General features: G+C 40.6%; 1 protein-coding gene across 4 annotated transcripts in view; it reads left to right on the plus strand.

Annotated features, from left to right (window-relative positions):
* Positions 1-593: 593 nt before the first annotated feature.
* Positions 594-19,929, plus strand: part of LOC101847014 (cyclin-T1) — a gene marked incomplete in the record, with an annotated part of 21,254 nt that continues 1,918 nt past the window's right edge. The window contains 12 exon segments of one of the 4 annotated variants that reach the window (XM_013090923.2): positions 594-639; positions 6,764-6,915; positions 7,739-7,820; positions 8,365-8,577; positions 9,510-9,587; positions 11,604-11,664; positions 14,101-14,220; positions 15,135-15,186; positions 16,530-16,620; positions 17,446-17,521; positions 18,173-18,246; positions 19,043-19,929. In XM_013090923.2, the coding sequence (XP_012946377.1) occupies positions 6,767-6,915; positions 7,739-7,820; positions 8,365-8,577; positions 9,510-9,587; positions 11,604-11,664; positions 14,101-14,220; positions 15,135-15,186; positions 16,530-16,620; positions 17,446-17,521; positions 18,173-18,246; positions 19,043-19,929 (1,883 nt within the window). 4 annotated transcript variants of the gene reach the window in all.

Below are 19,929 nucleotides of genomic sequence, written 5' to 3' on the forward strand. Positions count from 1 at the left end.
TCTCTCTCTCACACACACACACAAAAGCCCAGGTCAAGGGGAAACAACCCAACAAAATAGTCACTTCGTCGACGAACACATTATATTTATTACTTCCCTTAGATAACAACGCGTTCCCTGTCAATGTTACGCCAAGAAGCGCGTGGTGTGCAATACCACAATAATATTATTATCATTGCTTAGAAAAGACGTAACTAATAAGCTAAAACTTTCTTTTTAATATTTTTAAATTCAATTCTTCATTTTTTTTTCTAAGTTAAAAAAGTTGACTTTTTTCTTAGTTCCCAAAAATTAACGAAACGTCACTTTATAGGTCTAAGGGCGATAACAACTTTATGCTTTTTCGTTCTTTGGTTCTGCTACTCTCCCTTCAAAAAGTCCGCATTTATTTGACCCACTTTTAATCACACGTGCTTTAAAAATCGTTTTACCCAAGAGCTAAAAAAATAGACATTATGTTTTTTTTAGTTTCAGCTCAGCAAAATCCTGTTATCACGAAACAGATTTATTTTCTATCAATATCTATAATTTTGTTAGTTTTTAAAGAGCAATCATTTGGTAACTTGTCCTTTACCCCGTTCTTAATGTTTCTTTCATCCGCCATCTTTGGAATTGAATGGCATTTTGAAGCTGGTCTAGGTGTGATGTTTCAGACAAAATAACGGCTACTGCCTTTATTTTGTTTTGGTAAACTATGCACCGGTTTATTTAATCCAGTCTTCTATTAATAATGGATGTGTATTATTGTGTCCTGTTCTTTCTTTGCTGTCATATGACAATGAAAACGTCCAGTCTCGAAACCCCATTCATCAGTCGCCGTAATGAAGGCATCTGATGACCACTCTTTGTCCATCGCGTCCGTTGAATGTCGCTCCCCTCATTTATGATCATGGCTGCTATGTCTTATTAGATTAAATCTTATAGACTAAAGCCAGGGATACGGAAGTCAGGTAGTCCCCGCTTTTTAATTAGAGAGGAAACATGATAATCATACTTCTTGACCTGGTTCTAGATTCTAGATATTTCACCATGTTGTTTTCAAGTCACGAGGATGCTGGGTACAGTACAATGAGTAACAATGACAATATAATAGTTCATAAAGTAGAATCTAATCTAGATTCTAGATCTAGGTTTAGATTCTAGTTGTATGAGAATAGGTTGATTAGTAGGTTTGAGATCTAGAGAATTTCTAGATAAGATTTCTAGATTCTAGATCTTAGATCTCGTTAGATCAAGATGAGGGGGGGAGGGGGGTATTATAGTTTCCGTTAGAATCTTCACCGTCTCACAAAGGATGAAAGGGTGTTATTTTGTAGGTTTTTTAGGGCCAAGAACACGATTTTGGCTTTAAAAAACTTTTCAAATGGTTATTTCAGGTTGTTGATGAATAGCGACACATTTGAGTTTGAATAAAAGGAAATAACGGCACTCCTGTACAATTGCGGTCCCCCGTTTAGGTTAGGGATACTAAGATAGGCTTACTTGTTTTGACCCCACGAACAATTACTTCTGGTTCTAAACGATTACTTTTTGATTTGCATGCCGATGGGCATATCGAGAGATAGCCTATCAAACCTAAGGATTGGAAGTGGCTATTCTCATCCGGGGTGAGAATAGAAAAACGATCTACCTCTCATCCCGGGTGAGACTTGCCAGTGTAGGCTATTCTCACCCGGTGCGAAACAAAACCTGCTTTTCCTCATTTTGGAATACTGTCTATCGGTGTGGATAATCAGATTGATAAAATCCAAGAAAAAATTATGTTATAGCACAAAAGTAAGCTAATTTGATCATCTTCAAAGATGCTATGGCTATTTCACTGTTCGAATCGAGCCGAACTAGGCGGGTCGCCATTTTGTTTTGCCCGGAAGTTCTCGCAAGATCTACTCCTCCCCCCTCTCTCTCTCGCTCTCTCTCTCTCTCTCTCTCTCTCTCTCTCTTTCTGAATCGGTGTGGACGATCAAATTGACCAAAACAACGTTAAAAAATGATGTTAAAACACAATAGTAAATTAATTTGGTTGTCTACAAAGATGCTACGGCTATTTAACTTTTCGAATCAAGCCGAACTACGCGGGTCGCCATTTTGTTTGGAAATTTTGTTTTGACCGGAAGTTCTCTCGCTACTCCTCTCTCTCTTTCTCTCTCTCTCTCCACTGCCCACAGACAAAATTGTACGCTTTTAGTAGGCTACAGTTGTAATGGAACGTTTGTTCACGGCACAGAATTCTACAATTTTTCTGTTATCACAGTGTAGAATTATGTGGTTTAGGGTGAACGCAAAATTTGTTGGCCTAGATCTAGGCTATAACGGTGAACGCGCACCGGGTGAGAATAGCCAAAAGACTCGCCTGCACTATTCTCATCCCGGGTGAGAATAGAGGTGGCCCAAACCTAATTACAAAACATCTAGATTTAGATCTAGAAATCTAGATATCTAGATCTAATTGTAAAATTGGTATTTTTTTACTTTCCCTCCCGTCTCACACTCAGCTACCAGTTGTCTATTTTCTACTAAATATTGATGCGCAGAACACGAATATCAACTTCATTTCCGTCGCAAATTAATAGTTTTTGAAATATTTGATTGTTTTTAACCGAGATAGACGTGCTTTGGACCAATCGGGGGGTTCCAGGGGGGCCTGCCCCACTGGGGTAAAAGAAAATCTGGGGGGTTACAGGGGGGCATGCCCCCCTGTTTTTAACCATAATTTGATATTTTACAGTTAGATTTGAAATTGTCTTGAAAATAATTGATTTGCGACGGTTTTAGTGGCTTTATGTGTGATCTGCAGCAAACAGTACTGCGGTTTGACCCCTGAAACAGTGCATCTGTGTGCGGGAGTGAAAGTAAAATTCTAGTGAAGTTTTACTGCTCATTTTGTAGGTTAGGTCTAGATCTAGATCTACTGATAAACATCGATACCGAATATCAATATCGATTTCCAGTAGTCTTTGTTTGTGTGATTTTGATTTAGTGCTAGAGCTAACGGGACCGCAATTGTACAGGAGTGCCGAAATAATTATGGATTAGGCCTAGATCTAGATCTAGATATATCTTAGAAATATCTAAAGCAAGAAAAAAAGCAAAAATATGACAAATCGGATTAATAAAATATTAATGAAAGCGTAGATCGCAAAGAGTTTTAGGCGATTCACACTAATCGGATCTTGTAAAAGGGAATAATCTAGATCTAGATATTAGATATATATATCTAGATCTTGATTTAGGCCCGACTGCGAGGCTGAGAATGAAAATGATGGGTCAGACGCGCCCCGATTGAGCTTAGATTAGAACATTTCCAACATTTTGTGCATAAAGTTATATTTTTCTGATTCATTTTTCTTTCTAGATCTAGATCTAGATTAATTGTTATTTTTTCGAGATTTTTGTGTATTTGTTTTGTGTTTTTTAAATGCTTGTATACACAAGTGTACCATGGTGGGTTCCTTCCACTTGTTTAGGATTTGGGAATAGACTTCCAGATTCTACCGCTGATAATCTGAAACGCTCCAAACTCTTGCCACAGCCATTTCATCAATATTTTATTCATCTGATTTCTTATATTTGCTTTTACTTGTCTATTCCATTGTTAATTTCCTTTTTGAAAATCAATTTTGTGGCTTTTCAACAAGCCGAAACAACCTTTGAAGTGTCAGAAATGCGATCGCACTCGCTAGGCTCTAAAACTGAAAGTACTCGTCCCAAAAAAAAATCGTTTCGGTATCAAACGGAAGGGGAAACATTTTGCAATAAAATTATGCAAAACAAAATCTCGGCCCCATAGTCTCGTTAGTAAAGACTCAGATGCCTGGGATATGGGATGCTTTCGGTTGGCCGTGAGGGGATTAAGATTAGGGGAAGATTGAAGAATACCGGACCACTCTTACATTATTGCATGAGAAAGTGGGGTAGGTGGGGCGGGCAGGGTTGGTGATTTTTTTGATAAAAATAAAAAAAATCGATTTTTAAAATTTAAATCAGATTTTTTTGATTTAAATCGGATTTTTAAAATTTTTTTTAAAAATTTTAAAATGTCGACACAGTTTGGGATTTTTGGTGGCTAAAAGTATGTTCTTTTAGTGCAAAATGCATTGTCTTTATTTGAACTAATGATTAATTTAAGCAACTGCAATTTTAGAAAGCCTTAATCTGCTATATCAGTGAATTATGGCTACAGACAAAAAATGAAGAAAATGTCAGTCTAAAAGGAAGGGGGGGGGGGGGGTAATTATGCATAGATAAACTTGCATTTTATTTTTATTACAGTGTGTGTGTGAGCACGCGCTTGTGTTTGTCTAAAAATAAAAATAAAATGCTAATTTCAATTATGAAAAAAAAGTAAATTGAATACTGTATTATTTTACTACTTACAGTGACAGGGGGGGAAAGCAGACTTTTAAGCAATTTTAGTCTACTAAACCTTATGTCTGTTTTATAAAACCAAGGAAAGGAATTCTGAATGTTTAAAGATGTAAAAACAGAAAACATTTTTTTAAAGTGATTTAAATCACTGAGTTTTATTTTTAAAATCAAGTTGATTTAAATTTTAAAAAATCAACTGATTTAATAAATCGACCCGATTTAAATCAAGCCAACCCTGGTTTTCAATTATGAAAAAAAGTAAATTGAGAACTGTATTATTTTACAGTGACAGGGGGGAAAGCAGACTTTTAAGCATGAATATATTAGTCTACTAAACCTTATATCCGTTTAAAATAAAACCAAGGAAAGGAATTCTGAAAGTTTAAATATGTAAAAACATTTTTTTGAAAAGTGATTTAAATCACTGATTTTTATTTTTAAAATCAAATTGATTTTAAAAAAATTTTAATCAACTGATTTAAATCAACCCAGCTCTGATTTCAATTATGGAAAAAAAAGTAAATTGAATACTGTTATTATTTTACAGTGAAAGGGGGGAAATCAGACTTTTAAGCTTGATTATATTAGTCTACTGAACCTTACATCTGTTTTATGAAACCAAGGAAAGGAATTCTGAATGTTGAAATGTGTAAAAACCGAATAAAAATAATTTTAAAAAAAAGTGATTTAAATCACTGATTTTTATCAAAAAAATCAAGTTGATTTAAATTTAAAAAATCAACTGATTTAAATCAACCCAACCCTGGGGGCGGGTGGTTGGGGTGGAGGAGGGGGGGTTCAGGGGGGTCTCCCCCATGACAAAACTTTAATGAATAGATCTACCGGTCCGAGATTCTCCATTGAGAGATATTAAAAACGGGAAAATTATGAATTCTTAAGGTTGAGACATAGGCAAAGTCAGTCTTCTGGTACGGTATTCTTCAATCTTACCTTAGGATATTATTTTAGGGCAGGGCCTTAATATGGATTGAACTGAAAAGCTGCTGTGGTTCAGATTAGTTTATGGATCATTTTTTTGTAGTCTTTAGTATTGATTTGATTGTTTCCTCTCATTTGTGACTATAGTTTGTTTACTATGCTGGTACCCCCCACCCTTCAACAAGGTGTGATCACTGTTCCCATTTTGTAGAGTACATTGGAGTGGAATGTCTCTTGTGGACTAAAGGCAACACTTAACCTGTCTACTACAAGAAGCTCTAACCTTGCACTCCTTTTTAAAAAAAACTTTTTTCTTGAAATTGTGTCGGCTAAAGTAAATTTACTGAAACTAATAGTTGGTAACGTGCATCAAAAGACACGTGTTGTCCCTCCCATCTAAAAAAAACTTGCATTTTTATGTTTGGCTTGCAGCCTACGGTCACTGCCTTGATTATTGAATTTTAAAAAAGAAAATTGATGCTTTTATAAAGGGTTGGTCTTTAGTATGGTTAAAGGTAAAGATAAATCAAGCAAGAAAACCTGCTTTTAGAGTAAATTGTAAAGTATTGTACATTCCATTTTGTCTGGTGGGGGGGGGGGGGGGGGCATTCGTTACATGCTGCGCTCACAAAAGCAGCATGTTTACATAGCAAGAGCCTTCAAGAACTACCGATTAGCTTCATGCATGAGACATCAACATTTGGTTTATTATGAAATCCTTTTGGCTGTGGAAACTGGTTACATTGTTGTAGCTTCTTCTAACCTTTAGGATGGAGATCCGGTCTACAAAATAGATGTGATGATAAAAATCATCATTTCTGTACAAAATGTGTAAAATTAGAGAATTACGTGGTCCATGAAAATATTTTATATGTGCCCAAAGAGGTTGCTTTGTGAAGTAACAGAAGTACCCGAGGGCAAGACTTGCAATTTCTGTCATGGTTCCCATATTGCACTCACTGACTTGACCTGTGAGCTTATTTAGACAAGGCTTGTGGGAATGGCCAGAACTCTCATGGAACTTGTCTGGGCTTCTGTGAAGTAATGAAACCTTTCTCTCTCACAAAGCAGTTGGCACCAAGTCGACTCTGTGGCTTTGTCCATAACCTTTTTTTAAGCTTTGTGAGTTTTGGGCTTACCAACATGTGGTGTATCAGTTATACTCACAAACTGGAGTTGTATACCGTTGCGGAGAAATGTGAATGTTTGACTGAGCGAGCAAGCGTCTCTCTTATCTGTCTGCCAGGGTGTGTATATCTCACACGACACACATCCCTAGTTGGCCTAAACAGGCTGGATCCTAGTCCTAGTCAGAGCAGCTTGAGATTTCTATGGGAACATTTTGTCAATAGGTGTTCTGTTGTTTTTTTCTCCTAAAATTACAACAAATTTGTTTTAGATGTTTTATTTAACGCTGACATTTTTTTTCTCTTCTTTTTTTGCGCCTTCCCCCCCTTAGGAGATGGATGAGGATACGGGTCGCTTTTTGTACCCTGCAGAAGCCTTTGAGAAAACCCCCAGCATCAGTGATGGCTACACGTCGCACCAAGAGCTCATGTATCGCCAGAGGCTGGCCATGCTCATGCAGAACATCGGCAGCAAATCCAACCTGTAAGTGAGACCTCTTTTTTGCGTGCGTGTGGGTAGTTTAATTTCTTTTTGGGTCTTAAATCTATGTTCTCATCTTAAAAATAATAATAATAAATAATAATAAATAGCATTTGTATAGCGCATACACCACCACCACCACCACCCTCCCCCCGCCGCTTTACAACAAGCTCTATCACATGAAATTTTTTTCATCTTGAAATTGACGATTGGTAACACTTTGTGATCAGGGGACGTATCAAAGAGGAAATGTGTGCTTGGGTATTGATTTCTCCCTAGGATTTCATGTGGTTGTGCTCCCTCTCATGTGTGAGGTTCACTCTTTTATCTGAATAGATTTGCAAATTTAAATTGTATGATCATTTTATAGAATCAACTGACAACTTTGAAGTGAACACGGATTTATAAGTCTTTGCTGAAAGAGAGCCGGAAGGTTTGGGTTATAGTTGGTGATAATAGTTCTTGAAGGACTTCTGAGGACTTGTTGTGATTTGGAGTATTTTGATGGCAATGTAGGTTCTAAGTTTCAAAATACAGGAGATAGTGCTCGTAGAAGAATTTCGTGTATTTGTATTGTATCTCTGTCGAATTCTTGATTAAATGTGTGTGTGGTTGGTGGGTACTCTGGTGTGGTTTGCTCCTTCTTTCTTGTCAAACATCTATCGTCCTGATCTCTCGTCCTTCTTTTTGTGTGTCTGTTCCTGTCTTGTAACACCTCTAATCTTCGGCACTTTTCATGTGACCTTATTGTGTTGCAAGTGCTGTAAAACTCTTACTAAAACTAAACCCACTAAATGTATTTTCGTTTCCTTTTCGCGACCTCCAGGTCCCAGCTGGCGGTCAACACCAGTGTGATTTACATGCATCGCTTCTTCATGTACAGAAGCATCAAGAAAGTCACTCGTGTGGTAAGTGTGAATCACGTGTGTGTGTAAGTGTGAATCACGTCTGTGTGGTGTGTACAACAGTACAACAGCTGATGGGGGGAGATTGACAGACTTACAGAAACACAGAAAGATAGTCTCTTTAAGACAGAGAGAGAGAGAGAGTGAGTGACGAATCCAGTGTGTGTGTGTACTTACTACAGTTGGTAGTTTGTTAATGCGGGGGATTGACAGACATGCAGAAATGCTGAGAGATAGTCTCTTAAAGACAGACTGAGAGAGAGACAGTGACTGAGGCACAGTAAGACAGAAAAAAATTCTGATAAAAATGTGAGCTCGTTTACAACATTCTTTGATCTTAGAGTAGGTAGAATAGAGGACTTACAGTTCTCCGATAAGGTCAAAAAAATTTCTGAGGTCCAGTGTGGAAATTCTGCACGTTAAGGATCCCTCGGCAGCTCTGAACCGAAAAACGTAGAGCTTTAAACGGGAAACATAAATTAATGCTCCTTAACTTTGTGTACCCAGTCTAACATCAGCTCGTTGTTTTCGTCCCCTTTTCTCACAGCACCTGGCAATCGCCTTTGTGTTCGCTGCTGGGAAAGTGGAAGAGAGTGCCCGGAAGCTGGAGCATTTGATCCGCACGGCAGTCGACATCATCCGGTACAGCAAGAACCGAGACTTCATTGAGAAGGGAGACGAGAATTGCTACCACACGGAGGGCGACCACCGGCGCAGGATGGACCCGCTGTGTGGCAGCGGCAATGCCACAGAACCCTCGGTGAGTTGGAAAAACAATTCTTTCCTTCTTTTTTCTTTTTTTTTTTTTCTTTTTTCAGCCGCTTTGCAACCTGCGTGCTATTTGAAATACCGATAAAAGTAAAAACAAGTTCTGTTTCACAGGGTTCCTGTTGCCTTTTGAATTCAAGGAGTCCTTGAAAACTCCTTGAATTCCATTGAAAAAAAAAAATCTTGAAAACTACTTGAATTTTGCAGGATCGGACGTGAATAAAATTCTTGTCAGACAGTCGAAACTACGATTCTTTTTGGACAAATGTAGGTAAGCCTGTCGGAAATATGCTTTTGGGGTGCAAGTGCAGCGTCGAAAATGGCAGGAATTTCTTGACCAAATCTGCTTGAATTTTAAAATTTTCTTTTTAAAACCTCGTTGAAGTGTCTTTGAATATGGGGATGAGTTTGTGGCAGGAACCCTGGTTTCAGTACTTCTGAAACTCAAGATTTCCTTTTTATGACAAGAGTTTATTTTCCTTGAGCTTGGAACATTGTGTTGACCCATCAAAGTGGGGAGAAACTGCGGGTTTGAGTTGCAACGGCAGCATGTGTCACGGCTTGGTGGGATCGGGCTCTCGTCAATTTGGGGGCACATGGAATTAGTTATTGGTAGCATCTCAAATCTTGTTCATTTGTCTTGCTCTCGGGGAGGGGGGGGGGGGGAGTACCTTTCTATCTTGAATAGAAGTCGAGACATTTGTGATTGAAGAAGGTGGTGTCAGAGATAAAATTAGCACGAAAAGGCCGCCAAAGTTCGGTGAATTCCAAAGCTCAAGTGGAAACTCCCAAGTATACGTCTTTTGTGCCTTTCATCGTTTTTATTTCTTGTTAAATAAAAGTCCATATGTATTCTTAAAGGATTACACGCTCTTTTCACCCCTCCCACATTTAAAGACACGATGGTCTTGTTTTCCTCTCCAGCTGTTCGCATGCCACTGCGAGCAACAGCGCCGCCCTGGTTACAATGGGAAGCCTGTGTGCCAGTCGCCCAATGAGAAGGTAAGGATCACGTTTTGTCCGGGATCGGTGTGCTTGGGGACAGAATGTTACAAAGTAACGCCAGAGACAGTGGTAAAGGCTTCGTCTACCTTTGTCAGAGACTTTCGTCTCTTGTAGAGAATGTGATTGGGGGGGGAGTATTGGTGCCTGGGAGATGTCTTGCACGTTTTTTTCAAAGTGGTTGAGAAGACAACGGGAGATTTTCTTTGTACAAAAATCAGAAAAGTTGTTGTAGCTGATTTTTGTTTCATGTGATTGATCAATAAAGAGAAAATACAGAGATGCCAACCAGTACGATTTTACGTATTTTATTACGATTTTGTGCCGAAAATACGCGAATACGACTTTTCATGAAAAAATACGCATCCTGGAACGCGAAAAATACGAGATTAAGCTTGGGCGAGTAAACCTAATTATCTCAAGTCCCTCTTTTGTCAAAATAGTATCTATCGCAGAACTGGAATATTTGAAAACCAAGTCCGATGTGGTCAATAAGTTACTTTTTGCCGGTCGCTATCGCATATTCGTTCAGCTTTTCCCCGCCTGGAGAGTACGTTTCACTTTCACACGAATAGGCAGCTATGGCGGCAGGCGGAAGCATGTTTGACACCAAGGCTCGATCGGGAAAATCAAGATCTACTTTCGCTTTCGTTACCGCCGAGAAGTTTGCCAGCAGTTGTCTGATAACGCAACATTTGTGGCATGCAGGTTGTGCAGTATAAACACAATGTCGCCGTGCAAATAAAATGTAATAAATACTTGGACTCGTCGCTGTGCTGTCACTTGTGGGGGGAAAAAAAAGAAAAAGAAAATACAAGCGTCTTCCGATTTTTAGATTGTCTGGCTCGCCACCGTGACCGGTCACTGAACCTGCGCGCATTCGCATCATAAATAACGGCATCGGGTGAGCAAAGACCGTCTTTGGTGGGAGTAGCGGCGCTGCGAAGTATATGACTACAGCATAGGGGAGGAGATTATTGATTTTTTGGGAGTATAAGATACTATCGGGGGGGGGGGGGGGTTAAGGCAACACCAGAGGACAAAAATTTGGAAGCACATTTCAGAATTTTGATTAGTCTTGTGCAAAGCGCGCGTTGGTGCAGGCCGTGTGCGGAATCGGGACCCCTCATACTTTGCAAAGTCTGTGTTATTGAAATAAAGTGTTCGCGTTTCATTGGATGGGTGATAATAAATTATACCTGCAGTGTATGTTGTAGCTTTCTGTTCAAGACTGGCATATTTTCAGTGTCACTGCATCTTGCCCTACCACAGTTGTTACAACTCTCATGGTGCATGGGTCTACTTGAGCCATTCAAGTTATTGCTTTTCTCTGAGTTTGAGCAATAATTTGAGTCTGTCAGTTCATAATATGAATCATGACACCCAGACTGGTTCTTGATAGTCGAAATTTTTGTTGTAGGCCCTTCCGAGCTCTCAAAGCAGGATTTATTTTTTATATAATAATGAGAGGAAAATATTATATAATAGACTGAAATACTTAAGTCAAACAAGACCCCAGTACGACACTGAACACTAACATGTTGTTGACTGGATACATGTATATTGTACGCGTGTGTGCTCCCTTTTTCGAGCTGGTGGGCAAGTAATTTTTTTTCAGGAAACATTGCTGGACACCCTGAACATTTTACTATTACTGGTTGGTCGGTCGGTCGTGGGGAATACACATTTTCCCCTGAAAATACACATTTTCATATTTCCCAATACTCATTTCGGATTTCTGTGGTTGGCATCTCTGGAAAATATAAGAAAAAAACAACATTAGTTCCTTTTTTTTTCTGTGAAAGTAGAAATTTGTTAATTTGAGTAGTCTAAGGTCTTCCTGGATGGGGGTACGCATTACGTAATTCATGAAAGTTTTGTTTTAGTTTGTTAGTCTTTTTTTTTTCTTTTTTTTTTCTTTCACTCTTTGGTTGTATTTTACTTTGATGCTTTGCATGTTGCTCGACAATAGAAGCCCATTTTTCATTAACTTACGGGCTTCTCTTTTGTCGACAGGCCTTCATGGACATGAGGAAGCTCATTCTCGATTACGAGATTGAGATCTACTCCACCATTGGTAGGTTGAGTTTTCTGGAAAAATCTCTAACCTACTTTTGTGTAGTCTGTGACTCAAGCTGTTTACTTGTTTGTTCACACGTGGTTATACCTCACCCTGTACGATAGGTGGGGGGGGGGGGGGGGGGCTGCTGGAAATAAACTTGATCGAGCCCTCATTCGATGTTTTTGTAACTTGCCCTGCTGATTTTTCAATGCTCTTCAGGTACTTGGCTTATACATGTGGAAAATTGGGAGGTCCCGTCCCGTCTCTCTCAGATAATGCGACGTTGTTGGGTTTTTTTAAAAATAACTTTGTCCTGTCGATTTTTCAACGCCCTTCACACACTTGGCTCGTACATGTTAAAAATGGGTTGTGGAATTAGGAGGTCCCGTCTCTCTCATCTCAGATACTGTGGCAGTGTTGGGGTGGTGGGCCCGTGCTGGCAAGTTGAAGGTTGTCGGAAAGTTCATTTTGCGGGTGTGTCCACAAGGTTTAGAAAGTGGACAGCTTGGCACAGACGAAATGTTCTGGTTTTTTTACTAACCGCTGCCTCAGAATTACTAAGTTCTATCTGCTCAGTGCCTAGTTTTGAGAAATTTGACGGAAAAATATTAGTGAGTTTCTCAATATATAAAGAGCTTTTTCGAATGCAATTCCTTGAATACCTTGATAACGAACGACTTGGAGTAATCTTACCATTTTCATAGAGCAGATAGACTATTTACTTTCTGACCTCATGGTCTTAAAAACTCAGAACGGCCAAAAATGTCAGATAGAGCTTTGTAATTTAGATTTTTTGAAAACCTGTCTTTTTTACTAATGTGCCTGGTATTCATTTTTCCTAAACATTTCCTTTTTTTGTCCAGGGAAAAAAAATAGCAACTTCCTCTTGGACCAAAAACGTGTTACAAATAAATGAATGAATGGACAATCAGTTTAGAATAAAAAAGTGCAAGCCGCCATTTAAAATAATGAATTTGGGAAAAGTGACAAGGCCAAATTGTCTTCACGTTGTAACATTGATAAATGATCCGTGCCAAGAAATGGACAAGAATTCAAACCAAGAAACAGCAAACGGTGCAGCCCCAAATTAAATACAGCAATGCAGACGGGCTGCATAATAACAAAATGAAATGCAATTCTAATGAACAGACGATTTTTTTTTTTTTAATGTAATGAAATACCTGACAGTGAATCACATTTTAAGCCACATTTATTTAATATATTTTTTCCTGACTTTCTTATGGCTGCGCTGTGTTAATTTAGCTTCTGTATATATGCAGTAAGCTTTGCGAAATGAGGCACATCAATTGAATATCAACAATCAAAAGTTCATTATCCCTCCCTTCTGAGTTATTTTACTAACCCTCCCTTCTGAGTTATTTTACTAACCCTGCGTTTTACTAGAATTTGCCAATTCTCAAAAAGGGACACCTTTATATGAACAATACTAATTGCCCCCCCCGACAGCTGTATTGATTGACAGATCCTCGTTAACACAATGTAAATTTTCCACACCAAAACAACTCATGGGTCTCAATATTCCGTTATTTAGCGGATTTCCGCTACCTCCATTTCCTCCACTAAACTCCACTACTGCAATAGGGGGCCAATCAGAAGATATTTAATGATAAATGGGTGTCTTGCGAAAAAGGTCTTCTGTCACAATCAGCCGGAAAGTTCCTCCCTTTTTAACACTCTGAATTGAGAGCCATTCAACTTTACAAACCCAGATCACTCGTTTGAGTCGTATCTCTTGATGTTGTCCGTTTGAACTACCGTATAACATGGATAGCTCGAATTTGGCGGGACCGGCCTCGGTAGTTCGAGGGGTGCGTAGTTCCAGAAATATTCTACAAAGATAAAGAAAGAAGAAGAGAAATCTGACTGCAGGCACAGTTTGACGGATGCCTGATTTCGAGTCTTTCTGTGTTCGACCTATCCTTGTTATACTTTATTATTTAAATTTAACACGAGGACAGTATTAGAACCCTTACTTTAAGACTTCCAGCCGCACTATTTATACGTGTATAGCATTTTTGTACCTATGATTACTATGAACTCAACTGTGAACTCTTCCCCTGGCCCTGCCAGCCTTTTTTTTTGTACAGATTGATTGTTTTGTGTAAATTCTCTTATCACAAGACAGTTTGTTTCTATTGTATTTGCTAATTTGTTTTTAAGTAAAAAAAAAATAAATTTTAAAGTAATCGGATCTTGCTTTTGAAATGCAAATTATGTATGTCGAACGATAACGTTGATATTTTGAAGTTATTTTTATTTTTGTTTGATTTTTTAATTTAAAAAATTTTTTCAAGTTCCCGAAGACTGGCTATGAAAAGTTCATAATTTTTTTATTCAAAACTCTTTCTGTTTTTGAATTTTGAAAAGCTGTATATCAGTATCTGTGGCATGTTGTTTAATCATGTTTTCCTTTTCCTCCCCTCGTGGCAGGTTTTCACCTCCAAGTGGTCCACCCCCACAATTACGTGATCCGAATGTGTGCCATGCTGGGAGGTAAGGCTCGAGAGGAAGAGTGTAGTGAGAATGACCAGATCCCCGTGGTTAAAAAAGGTATTTGTTCTAGACCGGGGACTTCTCACATTCATTGGGAACGGTGTAGAGTTTTAACATTTACAAACGGGAAGAGAGTTTTTAAAATTTTTTAAAATTTTAACACAAGTTGTGTTTTTTTTCGATCGGGAAGAGAGTTTTAATAATGTTACACAAGTTTGTTGTTGTTGGGGTTTTTTTTTTCATTTGAGAAATCTAAATTTTAGCTGGGACTGGTGGGTAGGACTTGTAGAGGAGAGTTGTTGTTTTAATTTGAGAAATTAAATTTTAGCTGGGACTGGTGGGTAGGACTTGTAGAAGAGAGTTGTTGTTTTTTTTAATTTGAGAAATTAAATTTTAGCTGGGACTGATGGGTAGGACTTGTAGAGGGGAGTAGAAAGTGTTGAGATTGTTATTTTGGGGAAACTGGTTATTTGTACCTCGTTGAAGTTGTTTGCTATTTTTTTCTTTTCACATGTTGTCCAATTATTAGACTTGTACTTGGTCATCAGTGCTTAAAATCAAGTTTTCGAAAGCTTTCTTTAAATGTGTATTTCATATAACTCGATTTGTAAGAGAAAAATTGCTGTGGCGTCGGTCGGACCCGTAGTCGTGAGATTGCGATTTTGGGGGGTTCGAGCCTCAGCTCGGTCTGACTTTGTGTCCTTGGGAAAGGCACTTTACATAAATTTCCCATTTGTCTCGGTCCTTTCGGAGATGGACGTTGAACTCTGAAATAAGCTAACAGTGTTGATATGGGCGTTAAACCTATACTACCTTTTCATCATTTTTTGCCCAGAAAAATTGCACACATGTTTTGATCGTTTTTGCAAGTGTAGGATGTAACAGTAATGCCACTCATGTATTGAACAATAATGCCGCTCTTATATTTAGCAACAACACCACTCATGTATTTGTTGTTTTTCTACTTTCAGCGGAGAACATCAAGGACATCAGCCAGTATGCCTACAATCTCGCCACTGCCAGGTGCGTGTTCCTCCTTTGTCCTTTCCTTCCCCCGCCGTCCTCTTAGTTTCTGTTCCCTAGATGGAAATGAGTCACAGGGGCGTTCATTACTTGTAGCTTCCACTCGGTGATTATTCTGGGGTATCGACTTATCAATTTTATCTTGCTCTTTTTTTTCTTTTTTTTTAAAGAATAAGATGACAGTTGCGGTGTGGATTTGCTTCTCTTTGTCTAAAGATTTATTAGTGTCAACATTGTAAAGTTCAGTCTCTGAGACTTGATCACGGTGATAAGAAAGCTAGTGGGTGGTTGGCGGGTGCTCTGGTGTGGTTTGCTCCATCTTTCCTATCAAACATCTATCGTCCTTATCTCCCCTCCTCCTTTTTTTTATGTTTGTTACTCTCTTGAACACCTCTAAAATCTTCTGGCGCTCATATGACCCTATGCAGTTGCGAGCGCCGTAGAAGCTCTACTAAAACTAAAGCTAAAAAGAAAAAGAAAGCGAGCAGTTTGGACAAGTCTTCTTTTTGTTCTGTTGGGTTGCTTGTGGTGGTGGTGGTGGTCTACTCTTTCCTTCCTCCTTTTCTGTTTGTTGTGTTGCTCCACTCCTGGGAACACTTGTGGGTGGTTGGCGGGTGCTCTGGTGTGGTTTGCTCCTTCTTTCCTATCAAACATCTATCGTCCTTATAAATCTCTCCCCCCTTCATTTTTCGTTTTTGTTATACTCTCTTTTAACTCCTCTAATCTTGGTCGCTTATATGACCTGATTGTGTTGCAAGTGCCATAAAACACTTACTGAAACAATTCAGTTTCTGAGACTTGATCATGGTAAAAAGAAAGGTAGCAGTTTCGACAGTCTTCTTTTCTTTCAGTTGGGTTGTTTGTGGTGGTGGTGGTCTACTCTTTCCTTCCTCCTTTTCTGTTTGTTTTGTTCCACTCTTGGGGCAACTTGTAACGCTGAATGTGTGTTGGTGTGTCTTGTTCCACTCTTGGGGCAACTTGTAACGCTGAATGTGTGTTGGTGTGTCTTGTTCCACTTTTGAGACAACTTGTAACGCTGAATGTGTGTTGGTGTGTCTTGTTCTACTCTTGGGACAACTTGTAACGCTGAATGTGTGTTGGTGTGTCTTGTTTCACTCTTGAGACAACTTGTAACGCTGAATGTGTGTTGGTGTGTCTTGTTTCACTCTTGAGACAACTTGTAATGCTGAATGTGTGTTGGTGTGTCTTGAGACAACTTGTAATGCTGAATGTGTGTTGGTGTGTCTTGAGACAACTTGTAATGCTGAATGTGTGTTGGTGTGTCTTGTTCCACTCTTGGGACAACTTGTAACGCTAAATGTGCGTTCGTGTGTCTGTTGCAGCTCCCAGCTGACTGTAATGTGTCTGAAGTACAAGCCAGACCTCATCGCCACAGTGTGCCTCAACATCGCATCCATCGCTCACTGCATCAGGGTAAGTTGGCTGGGATTTGTGTGGGGGTTTTTTTTTGGGGGGGGGGGGGGTTTGTTGTTTTTTTCTTTAAAAAAAATTTTTCAGTCGTTTTTTTTGGTGCTTTTTTTGCCGTGCGTCTGTTTATGTAGAATGAAATGGTGCGGAAATTTTTTACTGCAAGTGTTTGCTCGCATCGGACTTGCCCACCGGAGGTATTTTGGCTTTCTGTCTGTAAGACGTACGTTTTACTTAGCTGTAGTTCAAGTCCTTTGTCGCTTGTGATCCGTTCCCTGACAAGTGTTGCTTGCTGCAGTTCTCAGATCAAGATTGATAAATTGAACGGACGAATTTTGTTTTAGAAAGATGACGTAATTAAAAAAAACATTTCTGTACAGAACGGTTTCATTTCAGTTCTAGAGATTTCTTGCAAGGAAAATTCACCAGGATGAACCTAACCATAGATTTAGTGAGCCTGGCAATTTGTACAATGCAGCCTACACTGCAGCATATCTTTCTCTCTTTCTCCCCTCTCTTCCCATAGCTTACTCGCATGAGTGGGTGGTTGGTGGGTGCCCTGGTGTGGTTTGCTTCTTCTTTCCTATCAAACGTCTCTCTCGTCTTTATCTCCCCTCCTTCTTTTTTGTGTTTGTTACTCTCTTGTTACACCTCTAATCTTTGGCACTTATGTGAACTTATTGTGTTGCAATTGCCGTAATACTCTTACTAAAAACAAGAACTTACTCGCGCGATGTGTTGCAAGTGCCGTAAAACGCTTACTAAGAAAAGAACTTACTCGCGCAATAACTTCCTAACGTTGATCTATGTGATTTTTTTTTTCTATTTCAGTTTATGAACATGAAGGACCAGACCCATCACTGGTACCAGGTGCATGATCCCACCATGGAGGTCACCGTCCTGGAAAGTATGTACTCGTCTGTGTGTGTGTGCCTGTTTGTGCGTGTGTGTGTGAGAGAGAGAGAGAGAGGGGGGGGTGGTGTGACTCAAAAGTATGTACTGTGTGTGTGAGGTGGGGGGGGGGGGGGGGGGGGGGAGGGAATTAAAAAAAAAAATATTGTTCTTGTTGTTTTTTGGGGGGGGGGGGGGGGTGATTCAAAAGTATGTACTGTGTGGGTTTGTGAGTGTGTGGGGGCTCGAAAGTATGTACTGTGTTTGTGGTTATGTTTGTGTGTGTGAAAAGAGGGGGGGGGGGGGTTGTGACTCAAAAGTATGTACTGTGTGTGTGTGTTTGTGCCTTTACAGTAATTGTAGATAGCCTTATTTTAACACCGAAATATTACCTCCAATTTTTTACATTTTAATCAAAATATTGAGCTAAACCAAGCCGTGCAGTGAATTATTGTGAATGGAACAAACTTGTGTTTCGCACGCTCATATAACCTGATGCAGTTGCGAGCAGCGTAAAATATGACCTCTTTGTGTTGCAAGTGCCGTAAAACACTTACTAAAAAAAAAGAAAATGATAATGTAGGAAAAGTAATAATGTTACTTGTGCTTTTGTAGCAGTGTTTCATCCTATACTAAGTTTGCGCTGCCTAATTTTTCTCCCCCTTAGGTGTGACGGAAGAGTTCATGAACGTGATCAAGGACTGCGCGCTGCTTCCCACCTGGATGACTAGCCTGAGCAGGGTAGGTTATACGTGGTTGCCCTCGTGGGATGGGCACATTTTGTCATGATTGGTCACTTTAAGCACAAGGGGGGCTATCCTGAAAAATGCTGTTTTGAGAAAAATGGAACTTGAAGTTTTTGCCCCATTGTTCAGTTTCTTTAAAAGACAAGGAGAGTTTTCTCTATAACCAAACAAATATACACACTAATGAAACCATACTTCTCCTGCAGGTAGGGCAATGCCCACTTCTGGTGTAGGTCAAGATTACTGGAAACCCCTGAAATCTTGGTTAGCCCGCTTGTCCTTAAAAGCGACCAAATAATAAAATCATGAAGGCAACAATTTTAAAAGCTTGGGAGATTAGTAACTTTACAAATACTTGTAGTTTTTGTAGAAATGTGGAAAAAGTTGTAGAGAGAGGAATATAAATTGATAAAAAGAATCTCAAATTTCTTCTTGCTATTGTCACGTCAGTTGGTCCGCTTCTCCTCCAGCTCTCTGATATATCTCCTCTCTGTGGCTTGTAGTTCATCAGTTGCTCACTCCACTCGAGCCGTAATCTTTTAGGGATGAATGATAAGTCTAAAAAGCGGACATATTTTGACTCTTATTCTTTGTGCCTCCGTAGGTGGTTGGCGGGTGCTCTGGTGGGGTTTGCTCCTTCTTTCCTATCAAACATCTGTTGTCCTGGTCTCTCCTCCTTCTCTTTTGTGTTTGTTACTCTCTTGTAATATCTTCAGCACTTATATGACCTTATTGTGTTGCAATTGCCATAAAACTCTCTCTAAAACAAACCAAATTGTTTGTGTCTCCAGCAGGGTGGACGCCCGGCCGCCCCCGTCTCCAAACCCTCGTCCTCAGCATCTTCCTCGCAGGGCAACGGCCAGCCCCCAGCCTCCTCCTCCTCCTCCCAGAGGGTGGGCCCGTCAGGCTATGACGCTTCAGGGCAGCACAGCAGCTCCTCATCTCACGGTCAAGGTCGCGGGATGGCCCCCTCCGCTGAGGGCGGTGCGTTTGCCGCTGGCGGAGATCATCCCTCGTCTTCTCAAGGACACCGATCTGGCTCGGGTCAGCACGGTAGACCCCACGGACCTCCATCGGCGACGGCTGGCTCCATGAGTGGCATGCGACCTCCTCCGTCGTCGTCCTCCTCCCGCTCCCATGGGGGCCCGCAGCATCATCCCTCGCAGCAACAACAACTCCCCCCGCACCACCGATCTCAGAAGCCTCACGCCGGCAACAACAACAACGGCACGACACACCACTCGTCGCGCCAGATGCCCCCCGGCTCGGCCCCCCCTGGAGTCATGCCCCCCCAGGGTTCCTCTTCCTCCTCCCGGCAGCTGCAGCAGTCGCGACCCCCCTCGTCTGGACACTCGGCCAGTGGTCGTCCGTCCTCCCAGTACCACCCCGGCCCGCCCCACTCCGGACAGCAGCCATCTCATTCCACTAGTCAGCCGCAGCAACAGCAGCAGCAGCACCCTCCTCGATCTCACGACCCCTCGCGACCCCGGGGCCCCCACGACCAGCATCGATCATCCCACGACCCATCACGCTCGTCTCACGGCCTGCCTCGCGCCGCTGACCACAGACGGCCGGACCCTATGTCGGACTCTCGTCGGGCGCCGCCCTCTCACCCGCAATCTATGCAGCAGAGAGACGATCATCTGAGCCATGAACGACCTCCCTCCACGCAGACAGC

Source organism: Aplysia californica, unplaced genomic scaffold, assembly GCF_000002075.1.
Source record: "Aplysia californica isolate F4 #8 unplaced genomic scaffold, AplCal3.0 scaffold01680, whole genome shotgun sequence".
Lineage (NCBI taxonomy): Eukaryota > Metazoa > Mollusca > Gastropoda > Aplysiida > Aplysiidae > Aplysia > Aplysia californica.